At 36.2% G+C, this 17,293-nt stretch overlaps 1 protein-coding gene across 3 annotated transcripts in view; it reads right to left on the minus strand.

Moving 5' to 3' along the window:
• AP3B1 (adaptor related protein complex 3 subunit beta 1) overlaps window positions 1–17,293 on the minus strand; it is a 156,644-nt gene that overhangs the window by 38,318 nt on the left and 101,033 nt on the right. For all 3 annotated transcript variants that reach the window (XM_060761621.2, XM_060761623.2, XM_060761622.2), the window contains exons 23-24: window positions 5,618–5,849; window positions 4,207–4,291 (exon numbers count right to left, since the gene is read on the minus strand). In XM_060761621.2, coding sequence (XP_060617604.2) covers window positions 4,207–4,291; window positions 5,618–5,849 — 317 coding nt within the window. The remainder of the gene's footprint in view (window positions 1–4,206; window positions 4,292–5,617; window positions 5,850–17,293) is intronic.

The following is a 17,293-nucleotide window of genomic DNA, read 5'->3' on the forward strand; positions in this document are numbered from 1 at the left end:
AATCCACCCCATACACTCAAATCAGTGGTTTCCGACCTGTGGTCCATGGACCACCAGTGGTCCACAAGAACAAAAATATGGTCCATGGCCTCACCATTACTACACCATTGCCTCGAAACCACACAGCAATGAGAGCAACTGGTTTCACGAAACTCTCTTATAGTGCCAAGGCAATGGGGATGTCAGGAGGGAAGAGGCTGACTACCCACAAAAGATTACTACTACCACGTCAGCTTTAGATCATCAAATATGGTTTTCTGTGGGTGAGCAGATGGTGATTACTGTATGGCATATGTTCTGTATTAGAAACTAGATCTGATGTGGTCTATCCAATGCTATTTTCTGAATCGGCACTCCAAATAACCGAACCAAATCTTAAGTTGACCAAAAACTGATTTGTAACCCCTTTGGTACTAATGTTGGAGAGTGGTCACTAGTCAAAGTGATCTCTGGTCAAAAAAGATTGGGAACCACTGACTTAGATCCTCTGGGGAATGTTTACTTCAGCCAGCCAAAACTCAATTGATAACTGTCACACAGAGGATTTTTTTTTTCATTGACTGCCCCTAGATTTTGGAATGACTTACTGGAAGAGATTTGAAAACCAAATAGACTTATCAGAATTTAAAATAGAACGAAAGATCTATCTCTTCGGGCTGGCCTAACCAGTCAATTTTAAACTATGAATTTTAAATTGACATTTTGTTGATATGATTTTAATGTGTATTTAAATCTTATGTCTGTGTGTTTTAATTATGAGTTTTACATGGTTTTATGTTTTTATCTATTGTATTTTAACTATTTTATATCTCACCTTCAGTCCCATAACAGTTGTTGCAAGTGTTTTTAAAGCCCATAATGGGTAGTAGAAACACAACTATTTTCTTTTCTTATTTCAGCTCTAAACTCAGTGTTTAGCTTGAGCTGTGTCATTGGGTTCACATTGTCCAAATCATTAAAATGAATACACCACTGGTGTCTGAGGCAAATCTATTTACAGTGACTGGTGTTGAAGAATATCGATCTTTCTTGTTTGTCTAATAGGAAAATAATAAACAATTACTAGGCAATGTTGGAGAAAGTAATCAGTTTTTATATATCACTAATACAGCAGACCTCCCAAAACATAAAGGTGATGATCTGCATAAAATCAATGCGTTATGCTGCATTGCTCATATTCATCACTGCAAAGAATCACAGGTCTTCAGTGGCTTAAATCTGGAACTGAACTATTGACATACTGAGAAAAGGGCACTTAAGAGTATACATGCTTTGTAAAAATACAGATTTTAGAATACTTTTGGCAATATCAACACAAAATCAGCATACTATACACAACGTATGTTACCCTTTTAGGTATTAAAATAGATCTTTCCTCAATACTGTCACTAGATGTCATAGAACAAAAGGCTGGCATAATATTTTCTTACCTTACTCTAAACTGCTAAGGCAGAATAAAGGAATTGTGTAAATATGGTAAATAAATAAAATAAATACATTTAGTATTTATTAAAATATTTGTATCCCAACTTTTATCAAATACTTGAGAGGTATGTGTAACAAAACCAATTTAAATAATATAAAAATTTTAATAACCACTGGTTATTTAAAATAATAATAATAAAATTGTAAAAATGCCCCAAAATATCCATGGGATATTTTAAGTCAGTCTTAACTATGGAACAAAGCAAAAAGCAAGCACTTTATATGTTTGTAATCTGTTTATTGCTCTATGTGTTTATTTGCCCACATGTTTTAATTGTCTTATAGTTGATGGGGCCTGTTTGTATTGTTATGTTGTATATGGCATTGAATTTTGCCAGAGTTGTAAGCCGTCTTGAGTCCCCTCAGGGGTGAGAAAGCTATGGTATAAATGAAACAAATAATTAATTAATCAATTTAATTGCAAAATAATATAATCTGCAGCAGCTTCAGTTAGTTTATGCTCCACAATTATTTTGAAAACTGCGCTCCTTCCACTATCAAGATAATTAGATCTATTAGTTGAAGCATTAAGAAGTTAACTAGTTTGCTGAAATCACAGCATATATGTGTTAATCATGGAGATTAAGCAGAAAACACTAAACTAGCATACTGAATACTTAGCAAACACAGCTTGCCCTCTTTTTTTTCAACACATGAACTGAGACAGTTCTTGATAATATTATGTAATAAAATTTGGAAAAAAAATCTGATTCTGGTTTGACAGTGTCATTTCCTGCTTAATTGCGTAGTACTTTGAAAGTAGTTGTTATACTCCAGAAACCTTGTTGAATTGGTGAAGACTCTTTGAAAAACTATGGCAAAATGTGCTGCAGGATGTCCCACAAAAACAAAGTTTTTGCAGTTTAATAAACTTTCCCCCCATGTTTTTTATGATAGAACCAATTAGGAAATGACATTTATAACCCAGGAACAAAAACTGTGTTCCACAGTGTAATTACTTTCTGGTGGGAAAGCTGGTATGACTGACAACCTTCAAAGCATAGAATTTTAAAATAAAAATGAAAGAAGAAAAAGGTTAAACGTAACATTTTAATAACCTTATATACTCGTGTTGAAGTCTAGAAATTTTAGTCAAAATATATAAAAATGAAAGAAGAAAGGGGCTAAACATTATAACATTTTAGTGACTCTATATACGCATGTGTAAGTCTAGAAATTTTAGTCAAAAAATCAACCACCAAAAAACCAGGCCAACTTATCCATATGTCAATGTGAAACCTGAACCGTATCTCTTATTTTTAAAAAGTAACCATCTCCTTCTTTGAGTAGAGGAGCGAAAGCAAGACCCAAGACCCAAGTCCCATCCCAGGACAACTTAAAAGAAGCACCAACACCCCTGCCACCTCAATCAGCTTCATCATGTTGCAGCTTCTGCCCTTTTTGAATGCCTGGCTGGAAATACAACATCTGGCTCACTGAGGCTGCACTGATGCTTTCCCCGTTCTGTTTTCTTTTGATTTCTATTTGGATAGCCAGATGTACATATTTATGTTTTTTTTTCTTTTCTATCTTGCAAGGAATAGCTGAGAAGATAGGCTTTTCTGATTCCCTGCTTTCTCTCTGTTTTACTGTGAATGTATGCTCGAGAAGGGATTCTGGAGGCTACTTCTATTTACCTTGCCCACTTAAGGCAGACACAGTTAAGGAGAATCAGCTACAGCAGAAACCCATTCTTTCCCAGTTCAAATTTTATTGTTGTGCTGAGTGTTAGCAGATATACTGCTACAAGCTCTACTGCCAAAACTCTGGTTATCACCCTTTAAGAACCTTCAGAAATGACAGATTGATTGGTTTCACCATGATAGTTTGGGGATGGGATGAATTATATTCTTACAAATATTAAAACATAAAAAGAATCCAAAATACTTGCCTATTCCTTTCAATTCACATGGAGATGTAATAGCATTGACTTCAAATTGTTTGGAAGCAGTCTTATGGAGCTCTTCAGTTTAATATTGTTATTGTGTGCCTTCAAGTCATTATACTGATGGGAAGCATAAGGTTAAATTCTCAGTGTTCTTGGCCAGATTTGCTCAGGCAGGGGTTGGCATTGCCCTTCTCTGAGACCAAGAAGAGGGTTACCTGCTGCGGTAATTTGGTGCTACGAAGTTCTTGATAATATGGCTGCCTCTTAACATCAAAAAATCCAGGATATACTTTCCTAGTCTCCTGACAACCCTGAAAAATCTAAGATTTGACAAGATATAACATCTCATCACAGAAGGTATGCTGAATCTTTCTCATCAAAAGTTACCCTTCTATCGTCTAAGTATAACTGTTAGTCATAAGTATGGCATAGTGAATCACTGGAGCTAAAGTAACAACTGGATTTAACAATTCTAGTTTCAACAAAGTCACATAATATTTGCCAAGTTGCCACATCTATGAGGAAGCTCTTTTTGTTTTGAAGAATTTTCTTTTATGTGCCAATTTTGACAACATTCATGTAGACAAACTGCTCACAACTAGCTCACTACTTGGGATAGCAGCAGTAAGGATAAGGTAAAGGATACTCTTTGCTACCTCAAAAGAGAAAACGGATCAGTCTTATGAGGTGATTACAAAAAAAAATGCCACACCTCATAATCAAATGGCATAATTAAATACTCTGGTCAGAACGTAACAATAAAGATATTACCCTCTACTTGTTTCTACTGCACACAATAGTTTGTTTTGAAAAGACACTACAACACAACTCACCACAGCAGGAAGCTGGCAGCTTGAGTAGAATCACAGAAATCAATTCCCATTGTGACTGTAATAGATTTTCCAGGTTCAAGAGATTCTGGTAAAGAGAATATTTTGAACATGAAAATAAACACTGATAAGGATACCAATAAAAGAAACTATCCAAATACTAAGTAAGCAATTTTAAAAAGTACAATAAATGTGGCTTTTCACAGTTTTGGAACAAATGCTGTTTGATTTATTGACAAAGTATTTGTTACTGGAGTTATACAGAAAATAATTAGATCACTGTGACTGTTAACTGACCTTTTGGGGTTCTCTTTAATGAGCTGCATGTAGATATGAATTTATCAGTGTCAGAAATGACACCAAAGATATTGGGATGACCTTGGTAAGCTGGCATACAAAAAATTTCTTCAGTCCTGATCAAGTTACTTTATTCAAAATAATTACAACTGAAAAGTTTATGCATAACAAACAATGTGTCATGATTTATTTCACATTAAATATTTTTAAAAGAAGCATTTTTACTTCATTGGAAGATGTTAAAGGTTCAGCTAACAGAAGTCCTTATTCTACCAATTTCCTTAGATGCTAAAACAAATAACAAAGCAAATTGTATTTACAATTGTAGATACTAAATAAAATTGTATTTACAATTTTAGAAGACACTATCTTGATTCTACAATACATGTATTGATGGCTAACATGGTTAAAATGCCTCATAGTTTTATGCTAAAGTAAACATGATTAACTAGTTTTAATCAATAAATGATATGGTATGATTTTTAAAATTGGCTTCTAAAATGTTCTAAATCAAACTCTAATTCTATATTATTCTTGGAGAAACTCATTGATTACTTTCACTACTAGGAAATCAGTTAACCTTCCTTTTCACAACGCAATCCTCAACAAGCTTATCTAGAAGTATGCCCCATTAACTTTAAGACAAACATAATATGATTGCAGTCCAAACTTGATTGATTGCATAGAAGCCTATATGTACCATGGCTACTTACTTCTTATGACAATGTAGATATTAATTATAAAGCTAATTCTCATATTTTACTAAATAATGTTTCTATAATCTTTGATTACTAGTCTCATCTCAATCTATAATGTTCTTTTTCCTGTATTTATTTGGTAATCTGAAATAAAAAATAAACCATTTTCCCTACTACCTCCCTTTTGTGATTAATATAAAAACTGGTTATATCATATATTTCAATGGGACAATGAATATAACTATGCATTAAATCATAATGCATTTAATAAATATGAAGCTTTGTGTAATTTAAACTACATAAAACACTATGTGAAAATGCACCAGTTTCTGGAATTAAATGTGTTTTTTTAGTATCCAATCAATAAACAGCATGCATAGATACATAGATAAATAGTTCTAAGATAACAGTTCAATTACCTATTGAGTTAAACATATGCACTTTTATGCCAGCAGGCAGCTTTTTTTCATCTAAGTGGATATTCTCCATCTTTTGGTCATTGGTGTTAGTTAATGTCACTTGGACAGATACCATTTCTTCATTGTAAATGCATGGTTGTCTTGAAAAGTGATAATGAGCTGCTAATCCTTTCCCACTCATTCGGTGAAGGAGTTCATGAGTTTTCATTGGCACAAAGACTGGAGTACTGACCTGTTATATGTGTAAAAAGAAATGTTACTGAATGCACACTGTGAAGTTCCTAAGGTGGATAAAAAAAGAGAATATGCTCCAACAAATCATTCCATGCACAGCTAGAATATTACAAGATTTAAGAGTACTAAACAACAACCTTTGGAAGTTATAGGTTAATATTAAAACACACATATGCAAATTGAAAGCAAATATTCAAGAGTTCACAAGTATGATTTGAATGTGTATGGCATTGATTGACATCTCCAAGCAAGAAGGATCTCATACTGTAGGATCAGAATGGACAGGGAGTGGGGAGCTGCTTCCAGTCAAACTAGACTATAGTAGGATAGCTGGACCAATGCAGGTCTATATTAACCATTAAGCAAAACAAGCATGTGCTTAGGGCATCAAGGGAAGGAGTCAGCTACCACAGAAAGCTTCCACTGCGAGATTTGCCATGGATCGTTTAGTTCAAAATTGAAAGTGGTGCAATTGAACAGGTTCCACAAAAAGAAGCTTCCACAATAAAATACTTTGCAACTACAAAAAGTAAGAGAAAACTTTACAAACATAAACAAAATGGAAGGATAAGTGCTTAGGGTCTCTAAATGCCTTAATCAGGCCCAGGATCCATGTTCTGCTAGTAAAACATAGTGCGATATGTTCATAATTAGAATGTGCAACCAGCTTCAACTATGAAAATATACATTTAAAAGACAACAGTCCCAAAAGGTTTAAAGAAATACATACATGATTAAACAGGCACAAAATGTTGGACACAACATAGAATTAGATAAATGGGACTATTGGTTTAAAGAAAATTCTGTGCTATGCCCTTAGAGAAAAGTTTTATTTTTTTTCCTTGTGTCAGGAGTGACTTGAGAAACTGCAAGTTGCTTCTGGTGTGAGAGAATTGGCCATCTGCAAGGATGTTGCCCAGAGGACGCCCATGTGTTTTGATGTTTTACCATCCTTGTGGGAGGCTTCTCTCATGTCCCCGCATGAGGAGCTGGAGCTAATAGAGGCAGCTCATCCGTGCTCTCCACTGATTCGAACCTGCGACCTGTCGGTCTTTAGTCCTGCCGGCACAGGGCTTTAACCCATTCCGCCAGCAGGGGCTCCTTTTTATAAAATGATAAACAGGTGGTACCTGACCCCAGCAAAAGTTGCTAAAATATATAAAGAAAGAAACATAAAATGTTGGAAATGTAAGTAACAAGAGGAATTTTATTACTTGCTTGCAAGTAATACAAGAAAAGCAAGAGAAACACTGCAGGAAATTATTACATCAAAGATATAATTGGAGCCTGAATTATTTGTATTGGGAACATCATATAAACAAACAAAATCACTCAGCTACAAAGTACTGCACTACATGATAACTGCAGCACTGATACTATAGGCACAAAACTGGAAAAAATGAGACCATCCAACAACAGAAGACTGGATAGTAAAAGTTTTGAGAAACACTGTCGGTGACTCAGAGAGCAATGGAAAGAAGAATGTGTGGTATGACAATGAGATATAAAGTCAACAACAAAGAGCTGCATCAAAGAACTGAGTTACATGATGTGGTCAATGCGATCTATGAGGCAAAAAGAAGATGGGAAGGGCATATAGCATGAACAAAAGATAATTGGCAGACATGGTGACAAACAAACTGGATACCAAGAGACCACAAGCGGCCCTTGGGCAGACCTCGTACTCTATGGGACAAATCAATGGTTAAGCAATTTGGCCAGAAATGGAAAAGAAAAGCACAGGATTGTATATTTTGGCAAATGGTAGATTTGCTTGAAGCCCAAAGGAGTGGGTCGACAACAAATTGAATAGAACAGAATATATCTTGAAGTTGAGTTCTGTTGTGTTTTCTCAGCCTAAGTTCACAATTTAGCTGCAGCTCTTTGGATCAACTGAAGTTCCTGAGCACTCTTCAAAGGAAGCAATATATAGAGCATGTTACAGCAATCCAATCCAAGCATGTGTGGCCGTGGACAAGTCTAACATCACAAGGAACTGCATGGACGCATTAATGGACGCATTAATGGTGCAAAGGCATTCTTGAGCTCCATCAATTCCTGAATTTCCAGGCTCAAGGTTGAAGTGAGGAAGCCTCACAAACTATGAGGTTTAGCCTTTGTGGGAGTGTAACCCCAAGCGGCACAGGCCAAATTCCCTGATTTGCTTTTTGGCTGACCAAGGACAAGGTCTTGTCTGGTTTAAGTTTCCATTTTAAAAATGTAGAACAACATTTTTCTCCATATATGCAAAATAATCCTTGGGCTACAACAACCACAGATGTGCATAAAAGAATCAATGCATTCAAAAATCACTTCCACAAGTAAATAAATAACCCCTGTTTTGTTTTCCCATTTAAACACATAGCTTGTGTAAGGATTTCAACATTTACATACGACATTTTAAAGAGGAAATTTCAGTTGCTGAAAAGCCCATAATTTCAACAATGTCCTTTCAACTTAAATATTGCAAATTAGCATTTTTAACCTGTCAGTTGCCTGAAATAATAATAAAAAATCATTAAAGGAGCATGACCTACACACCTGACAGAACTCAAAACAGAATCCAGCTGAGAGTGGATGGAATTGTTTCATGTACGACTGATTCAATACAAATGTTGTAACCACACTGAAATAAATTCCTTCCCTAAAGCATGCATTTAACAACTGTGAGATAACCCAATACAAATCCCATTGGCATATGTTTAAGAAAGTCATCGATGTAATTCTGGACGTTTTATGAAAATAACCAATCAATTCTGCAGACACAACATTATTTCTAAAGGAAATCTGTGTGCCTGTAGCTACAAAGAGACAAACTACACATATTTTATCAGTTTATTACAGTAAGCAAATAAGCGTGGAATGAGAGTGCACATAACTGTCTACTTAGTGCTTACTGAAACATTTATAAGAGCTGTTATATCCCTAATAGCAGACAGACAGCGTGCAATTTTAGAAAGGAGAAAAGCTTCACATTTTCAACACTTCACTAAAAAGTAACTGAAGAGTGTAAAATGAAAAATACTCTGTGCAGTTAGCTGGTAATGGACCATATTATCAACTCAAGTTAGATTTATATGATACAAACTAATCACTAATAGTTATTTTATGACATTGCATGCCTGCTCCTTTGGGGGTAGATTTAAGATGAAAATGGTAAAACTTTTAATTCCACTGCTTAAAGTAGCAGCTGTATGGCTGTTTTTGGGGAAAAAAATGAGGATATGTAAACTTTCAAGCTAGTGTTCTTAAGAGATGCTCAAAATGTGCAACCAAGTAGTCAAACAAAGGCAGCTAATGTTGCAACCAAGGCCAATTCCTTTCTGTAAACTAGCTATTTACAAACTGTTCTTAAAATTTAAAAACCATAAGTTATTAACTCTCAAAATAATTGTGTTAGGATAAAAAACAGCAAACAGCTCTAGGCTCCGGAAAGTGAAATAGATGCATAGTTTGCAACCAATCACCCACATCAACAAAAGCTGAATCTGAACAGACTAGTATTATGAATATGTACTTTACAGATATCCCTTTGTAAGAAAAATATTTGGATGAAAAAGTACCGCTTATAGCTATAAATGATTGTGACTAATCATCAAGCTCTCTACCAGCTATCTATGGCAGCTGATTGAAGGTTTAACAACTTGCTGTTAGTACCTCTCTAGGTCTCCAAAAAGACAATGTTGTCAGGTCCCACAACATTGGCCTCATGGGGAAACAATTTCTCCAAAACCATCACCTATGTAATCTGCAATTATCAAAATGAAATTTAAAACTGACAAGTGTTTCCCTTAGCTGAAACATTTCCATAATAATTTCTGTTGTCAAACAAATTCAATATTGAAGCAATTTGTTTTCGTAAACGTTTCTTTCAAACAAAAATATATGGCTTACATGTGATGAAGTCAACTGAATCTACAAAAGCATGTGCTACGAATGCCTTCCTTTTATTCTCACAGAAAATTCATATTAATTTACAGCTTAAAGTTAAGAAAAAAATTGCCAGAAAAGACTGCTAATAAGAAAAGTTTCAATAAACAAGGAAAACAAGAAAACAAACAGACCAATAGTGAAAAGCTTTCATGCATTAACCATTGTTCACTATATAGTGCCAATACCAAACTTCTTCACTATTCTGCCATTTATAGCAATGATCAGCTACATATGGATAATTTCTGAGAACCCAGGGATAACCCCCCCCCCACCTCAAAAAAAGGTCTGGACAAAGTTGTAAAGACACAGAGAAGCATTTGGGGGGAGGGGGTTCACATTTTCCCTAGGTCTCCTTTTTATGAAAAATTAGGAAGGAAAAACTAGGACCAAAGATTGGGAATGTAAAAAAAAAAAGTTACAGTAGAGCCTTGCTTATCCAATACAACGGGCCGGCCGAGTTTTGGATAAGCGAAAATGTTGGATAATAAGGAGTAATTAAGGAAATGCCTATTAAATGTCAAATTACATTATGATTTTACAATTTAAGCACCAAAACAATATGTTTTACAGCAAATTGACAGAAAAAGCAATTCAATACATGGTAAAATTATGTAGTAATTACTGTATTTATGAATTTAGCACCCAAACACTGCAATGTATTGAAACAGCTGTGGATCTAGGTGGGAGGCAGACTGCATTGGATAATACAGAACATTGGATGAGCGAAGGTTGGATAAGCAAGACTCTACTGTATGCTGTATTTTCTCATAGAATGATGAACACAATGTCTAAAATAAAGTGTTCATATATTTACTTCCCCTAAAACCAGTGTAACTGGAAGATCTTAAGCAAGATAATGTACACTATCTGCTCATTGCAATTTCTATCTGGGTATACTTTTCTCAGTTCTTTGTGTGAGAAGGAATGCTTTTTTATGCTTACACTATAAAAATAAACACTAAAATGTTTTTCTCTTTTACTATTGTTTTTCAATCTGTCTTTCAATATGTCAAATGAAAGAAGGAAAAGCAAGGGTGAAGTTTTTATTTCATTCATATCAAGCCCTCCCATCTATCACTGAAGTCACTTCAATAAGAATAACGGTATAAGCAAGCATGCTTTGCCAAACCTGGCTCAACCTCCTACTCCAGTGAATCAATTGTTATTTCAAAGGCCTTGAGAAACAGGTGAGGAAGATATCTACTCCTCTAAGAACCTTTATTTCAGGCTCCTGAAAAGCATGGGAAATATTGTTTACACACCTTGCTGCATCAGGAAATACCTTCAGGAGGAAGAAAGACTGTTGTTACAGTCTTTCAAACCAACACTTGTTCTTTGGTAATTTCCCTATGTGAGATATTTCAAAATGAGCTTCTAAGACACAACTACACAATAAAAATATGTTTCTTTTCTTTTTTTATTCCTGCATAATTTATTTATATAGTTTTATATAGAAATAATTGAGATGGCAATTCCCCAACAGGCAAAAGATATAATGTATTGTATGTAAGTATATGGGTAAATAAGATTCTACTGAAACCAAAAGGACAGAATCCAGGCATTTATTGGTGTCATTTCACATGTCCCAGATTTATTGTAATTTATTTTATTTTTAAATAATTAAAGTATTTTGTACATTTTACTTATTAAAATGCTTTCAAGTAAAAGAGTGATATACAAGATATCACATTTCCCTGAAACATTATGACTGGTTTTTACAAGATGAAACTGAAGGACTTATACTGACATACTTCATAAAGCCAAATCTTCCAAGTGCTCTGGAAATGTAAGGTGCAATAATGCAAATTTGGCTTGTGCCAGTAGAATGCTTTGAAATATGAGTACTCTTCATGAATATTAAGGCCTGTCATCTGCCACAGATTTCTTTTGAAACAGTTGACTTCACTAGGAGTAGCTATATGCTTTGGCTTTATAAAAATGCTTAAACACTTTGCTGAAACAGTCATTAACTTGCAAAATTGTCCACTACCAAAAGTGCAACTTTAAAAAAGAGTCTGTTCTTGCAGAAAGCAGAAATTGTATAAAATTAAATCATGTTAAACTCTTTCAAACAGAAACACTTGGAAGCTGATCATTTCATTATTTAAAATGTTTTTATTCAGTCCATACTTTTCTCAAGGCAACTTTAAAATATTAAGAACAAAAATACAGTTTATTAAAACAAGATATAATTGCTATTCAACTATGCTGGAACATCACGTAATGATCTGAGGGAGTAGTTCCAAAGTCTGAGCACCAGTACAGAAGTGGTCCTATTCATTCCCCCAGCAGTTTATCTTTTCACTGTTAGATTTTGTATTCCTACAATGAATAACCTGTTGATCTTATTAAACAAGGTCATATGTGAAACATGTCAAAATACGACTTCTGAACCTCTAACTACCATTCAGGGAAAGAGATGCAAAGGAAGTTCTTTTCTGTGGAACAGTTTCTTGGACTTAATGTACATATACAGTGGAACCTTAACTTACAAGCATCCCAAGTTGCGAACTTTTCAAGTTATAAGCAGTCAGTCATCTGATTTTTTCATTTGATATGTGAACCAAAGCCGAGTTACGAGCCCCTTCCAAGATGGTGGCCTGGAGCAGGACATGCAAGGCTAGCAAGAGAGCTTGAGGGAAGCCTTCATGGACAAGAAGAGCTAGAGACAGCCCTGAAGGCAGGCCAAGTTCACAGGGAGGGAGGGAGGGAGGAAGGAAGGAAGGAACCTTGGTGTGGACAACTAGAGATCTCCTTTCTCTCCATCTCTGCCTCTGAAGGGCAGGTGGCAGGAGTGAGGCCAAGAGGCATCTGCTAAGGGAGGGAGGGAGGAAAGACAAGATGGCTGAAGTCCCTGACCCTGTGGGGCCTTGGCAAATGGGTTTAATTTGTTCTGTGACCAAGCTCTGGAACAAATAGCATTTCAATTGGTAAATATGCTTTGACATATGAGCAAACTGAGTTACGAGCTTGGCCACAGAATGAATTAAACTCATGATAAATGGTAAGAAAAAAGAGGAGGCCCTTAGAGTATATACCAAAGGAAGCTCTCCCCATCCAAAAACAAGCAAATATGAGGGCCCATCAACACTGGTCAAATGTCTTGGTTTGGAGATTAATGGTCTCTGTGGCGTTCACATGCACAGGGTCAATTTGCGTTAATGTGGCCTTGTCCTGCTTTTTTAAAAGTTCAGGAAAGCTACGGAGCTTGCATAGATTTTCTGCCAGTGTAAACAGTTGGGTTGCTTCCTATTTCTACCTGTTTCTACCGCCATTACACTTTCCCTGGGCTTTGGCAGCCTAAGGACAGGGGATGGCACTTACCTTCTCCCTGTCAATCTGGCCTTAGTGACAACCACCTGGAACAAAACAGCCAGTGGTCATCATTTGGTGGCTTTAGTGTTGTTAGCTGGACTTACAAAGCAGTCAGAGAAGAGGGGAGGGAGAAATTCCTCCTTTCTCCTTACCCCTCTGTCACGTCAGTTTGTTGATCAAGCTAGTATTACCACAGATGCTGAGAAAAAACTACTGTATGTTTTGTGCCAGGTGGTCGCCGATAAGCCAGATCAACAGGGGGAAAGTAAGAGTGGAGATCCAGAGGCACCAAACCAGTTCCAGTGCTTCTGGGCCATGCGGACACCATCAGGATGCAAGTCTGGCTTGTTGCTGCTGGCTATGTAGACTTTGACAGTACTGATATGGTGTACCTCTCTCTGGTTCACCACTGCCGCTTCTGGCATGTGTAGATAACCCCTGATTCTGATTTCAGACTTGGCCACACTCAAAGAAGAGCCATCAAAATCAGAGGATTTTAATACTACTGTTTTCATTGTTTACTGCTAGCATGTCGAAGCCCCAACCCAATATCAAATTTACTAATATAATTAAAGCAACAGTCATGTTTAAAAATCCTTTTACAGCACACACATACTGTAAGAAGTTTGGCAATCAAATCCAGTGGTGCCACTCTATTGTTGGAATGGTGGGATCCAGTAGATCCAGCAGGGGCAATTCTCCTTCAATGTAAACGTTCTGTCTCCTTCCAACATTTTCCCTAGAGGGCTATGAAGCCTTCCAAATTTTGTTTTCAGATTTCAAAGTGCTGAAGAGGAAGGAGATGGGAAGAATGCTGGGATGAGTTCAGAAGAGATAAGTGTGTCTTATACATGTTAGATACAGAACTGAAAATGAGCATACTATGAGCAATCTGTTTCCACAGCAACATGCATGTGTTACATGGTATGTGTTTACTAAACCAGTTAGCATTTTAGGAGAAAGGCAGAATATACAAATAAATTAGCATGAACTGGTTTTTTTCTGATTTCAGGGTCTTTTTCTTAATGTTTTGAGTATGAATGGCTTCCTGGTGCTGGGTTGTCATACTCGTTCCCCTGGAATCTAATGGAAGCTTCAAGGTCCTCCTCCTGCAATCTGACCTCCTCCTATCAGTTTTTTTTTTTTTTTTTTTGGTCATGTCAGGAGCAACCGCTCCTGTTGTGAGAGAATTGGTCGTCTGCAAGGACATTGCCCAGGGGACGCCTGGATGATTTTTGATATTTTATCATCCTTGTGGGAGGCTTCTCTCATGTCCCCGCATGAGGAGCTGGAGCTAATAGAGGGAGCTCATCCGCCTCTCCCCGGATTCGAACCTGCGACCTGTCGGTCTTCAGTCCTGCCGGCACAGTGCTTTAACCCACTGCGCCACCGGGGGCTCCTCCTATCAGTGAAAAAATCTTAGCAACTAATGTAGGTGGCAAGCCATGTGTTCTCCACCACAAATCTCAAAGAAGGCTTCTTGGTCTGTAGTTGATTTGCTGTAGTAATGAAATGTTTTCAGATAAAAAAGCAGTAAAAGGACTGCATGCTATTTTGTACATGAAATTAAAAAGACTAGATAAGGAAATCATGCAGTTTTCTAAGAAGCCCAAGAACTACATAGAAACACAAACCAACTCTCTAGTAACTGAACAAAATTTACCTTTAATTGTGGCCTTGGTAAATACAGTGTATACTTATTAACATTTTTCTATAATGTGTTTTGTCTTCTGAACTAAACATCTTAATTCCAAACTCCAATTTGAATACACTGCTTTGACTAGCACTACAAGTGCTCAAGGTCTGTATAAAGCAAGCTTCAAACGTCATATTATCACCTATTGACAAACACAACATTTTATGAAGAGCCTCTGTTCACAATGACATCTCTCTACCTTGTGTAAATAAGAAACAATTCATTTTGTAACCTTGACTTTAACGCCCAGCCTTCTACCTTTTCTCTTTTTTCCTAAACAAGTGACAAAGAACAAGGAAGCTGATTGAAGGGGTCCATTATGTATCAACTTAAAGAAAGGCAAAGTGATTGATGAAACTAGCAGTCACCTTCACTGCTAGCTACTGCACCTGTATCCTTTTTGTCAAATGACCTGAAAATCCTGCTGACAGTTTCACATTCACTACAAGGATACACGGTAGTTTTGAATACTTTTATTTGCCTTGGAGTCTTTAGGGGCACATTTTTGAAAGCAAAATTGGATTCTGAACCTTTTTGGTGTTCTCATTCTGTTACTGAAAAAAACTTATTTTTGAAAAACTGATAACAGATAAACTATGACTCAACAAAAAATAACCCATAATACTGAATAATGCAAAACCCAATCACCAAACCTGCAAATGTATTAAGCTTAATTTTAAAAAATGTTTAATTTGAAAAAAAGCAGGACCATAGAGTAGAAGACAGTTTACATTTCTGAAAACTTTAGGCAACAAACTATGAATCTGTAAGTAGTGCAATACTAATTCTATGATTGCTAGCCAATGACTTTTTTGTAATTGTTCATCTGTTTTACAAATTATTGATAACTTACATTATAAATGTTAGCAGGAGACACCAAAGATTGCAGATTTTCCCCTGCAATCCATGGGTAAATTACAAATTATTTATTATTATCCTCTAAAATGGCCCCCAATATTTTTTGAATTCAGCATGTAAAACACTAACTATAGTCTTTGGTGAAATTTCTCAAAAGTTAAAATGGTTTTAAAACAAGTATGTTCAAATCTCTGTGGTGGAATTTAGATTAGTTTTCAGCAGTGTCGCTTTACATTGTCTCTGGTTCTTCTTAAAACAAGATATAGCAGTTTCACATAAGATTCACAATAATTTGAAGTTTAGATACAGAACCAGAAACAGAAGTGAGTTTCTTACTCAAAGAATTTAGCTCTAGCAGAGGGAGCAAGGACATCTGTGTGACTTGCACCGTGATTTACTTTCAAACTTGAGGCTATAGAAGGCAAGTTTTAATGTATGATTAAAACTGTAGTTTATTACCTGCTGGTTCAAATATACAGCTCCAAGATATCAAGTATATTCATTATCAGAGTATTTCCCCCCAGATGTAACTGAAATGGTTCCCCCCAGTAAAGCTGACTATTTCTGCACAGCACTGAGCTTGGCAACAAGCACAATATGTTCTTTCTGAAATTGAAGAAAACCCTACTAGGCATTAGGACACTTGAGAGGCAGCAAAATCTCCAAAGGAACTGCTGTGCTCTGTGTGGGACACAGCACCATTTCCTCTGGGCATTTATTACCTGTTAAAAACCAATCTTTTGGTGAGTGGCAGTTCAGGGTTTTTGAGAGCAAGCTGCAATATTTCTTCGGGTCTGCAGAGTCATAATTAAAGCTGAACTGAGTGGAATTGGAGAGGGAAGGTCAGCGAGGTGCCGTATGAGAGATGAGGCTGGGCTGATGGGCACCAAATGAACAAATTATGATGGGCCCTACTCAATGTGATGAGGTCAAATGCTTGTTTCTACCCACTGACAGTTCAATTTCCCTGCAATGTCTCTCGGTTCTCTATGAGCTAATTATGAATGAAAAGTTATCAACTCCCCGTACCAAAAGCGGCTTAAATACCATTTCTTGGTGCTCTTAATGTCAAAATATTGCAAGAAACAGCATGTTGGCCCAGTTTTTGAGCCAAACAATACTTGGGTTGATCTAAATATCAGTGATAACCCATATATTTTTGTGACTTACAGCATACAGGAGACAGATTTGCCAGCTGTCATCTGCTTAGCAAAAATAATAATTTTATCAAGCAAATCTATATTATGCTTACAATCCATTTCCACAGAAATAGCAGCATTGAGCTCATGGCTTTCCATATCACGGGCTACATAATCTTCAAACAGCACTATATTTTTTCCTGGGACGATGCAACTGGATTATTAGGTTTTAAGCATCAATACTTCTATGTATCCCAGTATATAGATTTATTATCTTAAAGCACTTCAAAAACGATTGACAAAATGCTAATTCTTTCCATGGAAACTGAGTTTAAGGGGTAATTTTCCACATCTTCTATTTATGATGTACAATTATTTTCTTTGAATCTATAAGCACAAATGCTTTCAACTTTTTTGAATCCTATGTCACCTGACAAAAAACAAAATGTGGCATATATGTCACCAATTTTACAATGTCGGTGGCAAATAGCCCATTTAAAA

This window comes from Anolis sagrei, chromosome 2 (genome assembly GCF_037176765.1).
Source record: "Anolis sagrei isolate rAnoSag1 chromosome 2, rAnoSag1.mat, whole genome shotgun sequence".
NCBI classification, from domain to species: Eukaryota; Metazoa; Chordata; class Lepidosauria; order Squamata; family Dactyloidae; genus Anolis; species Anolis sagrei.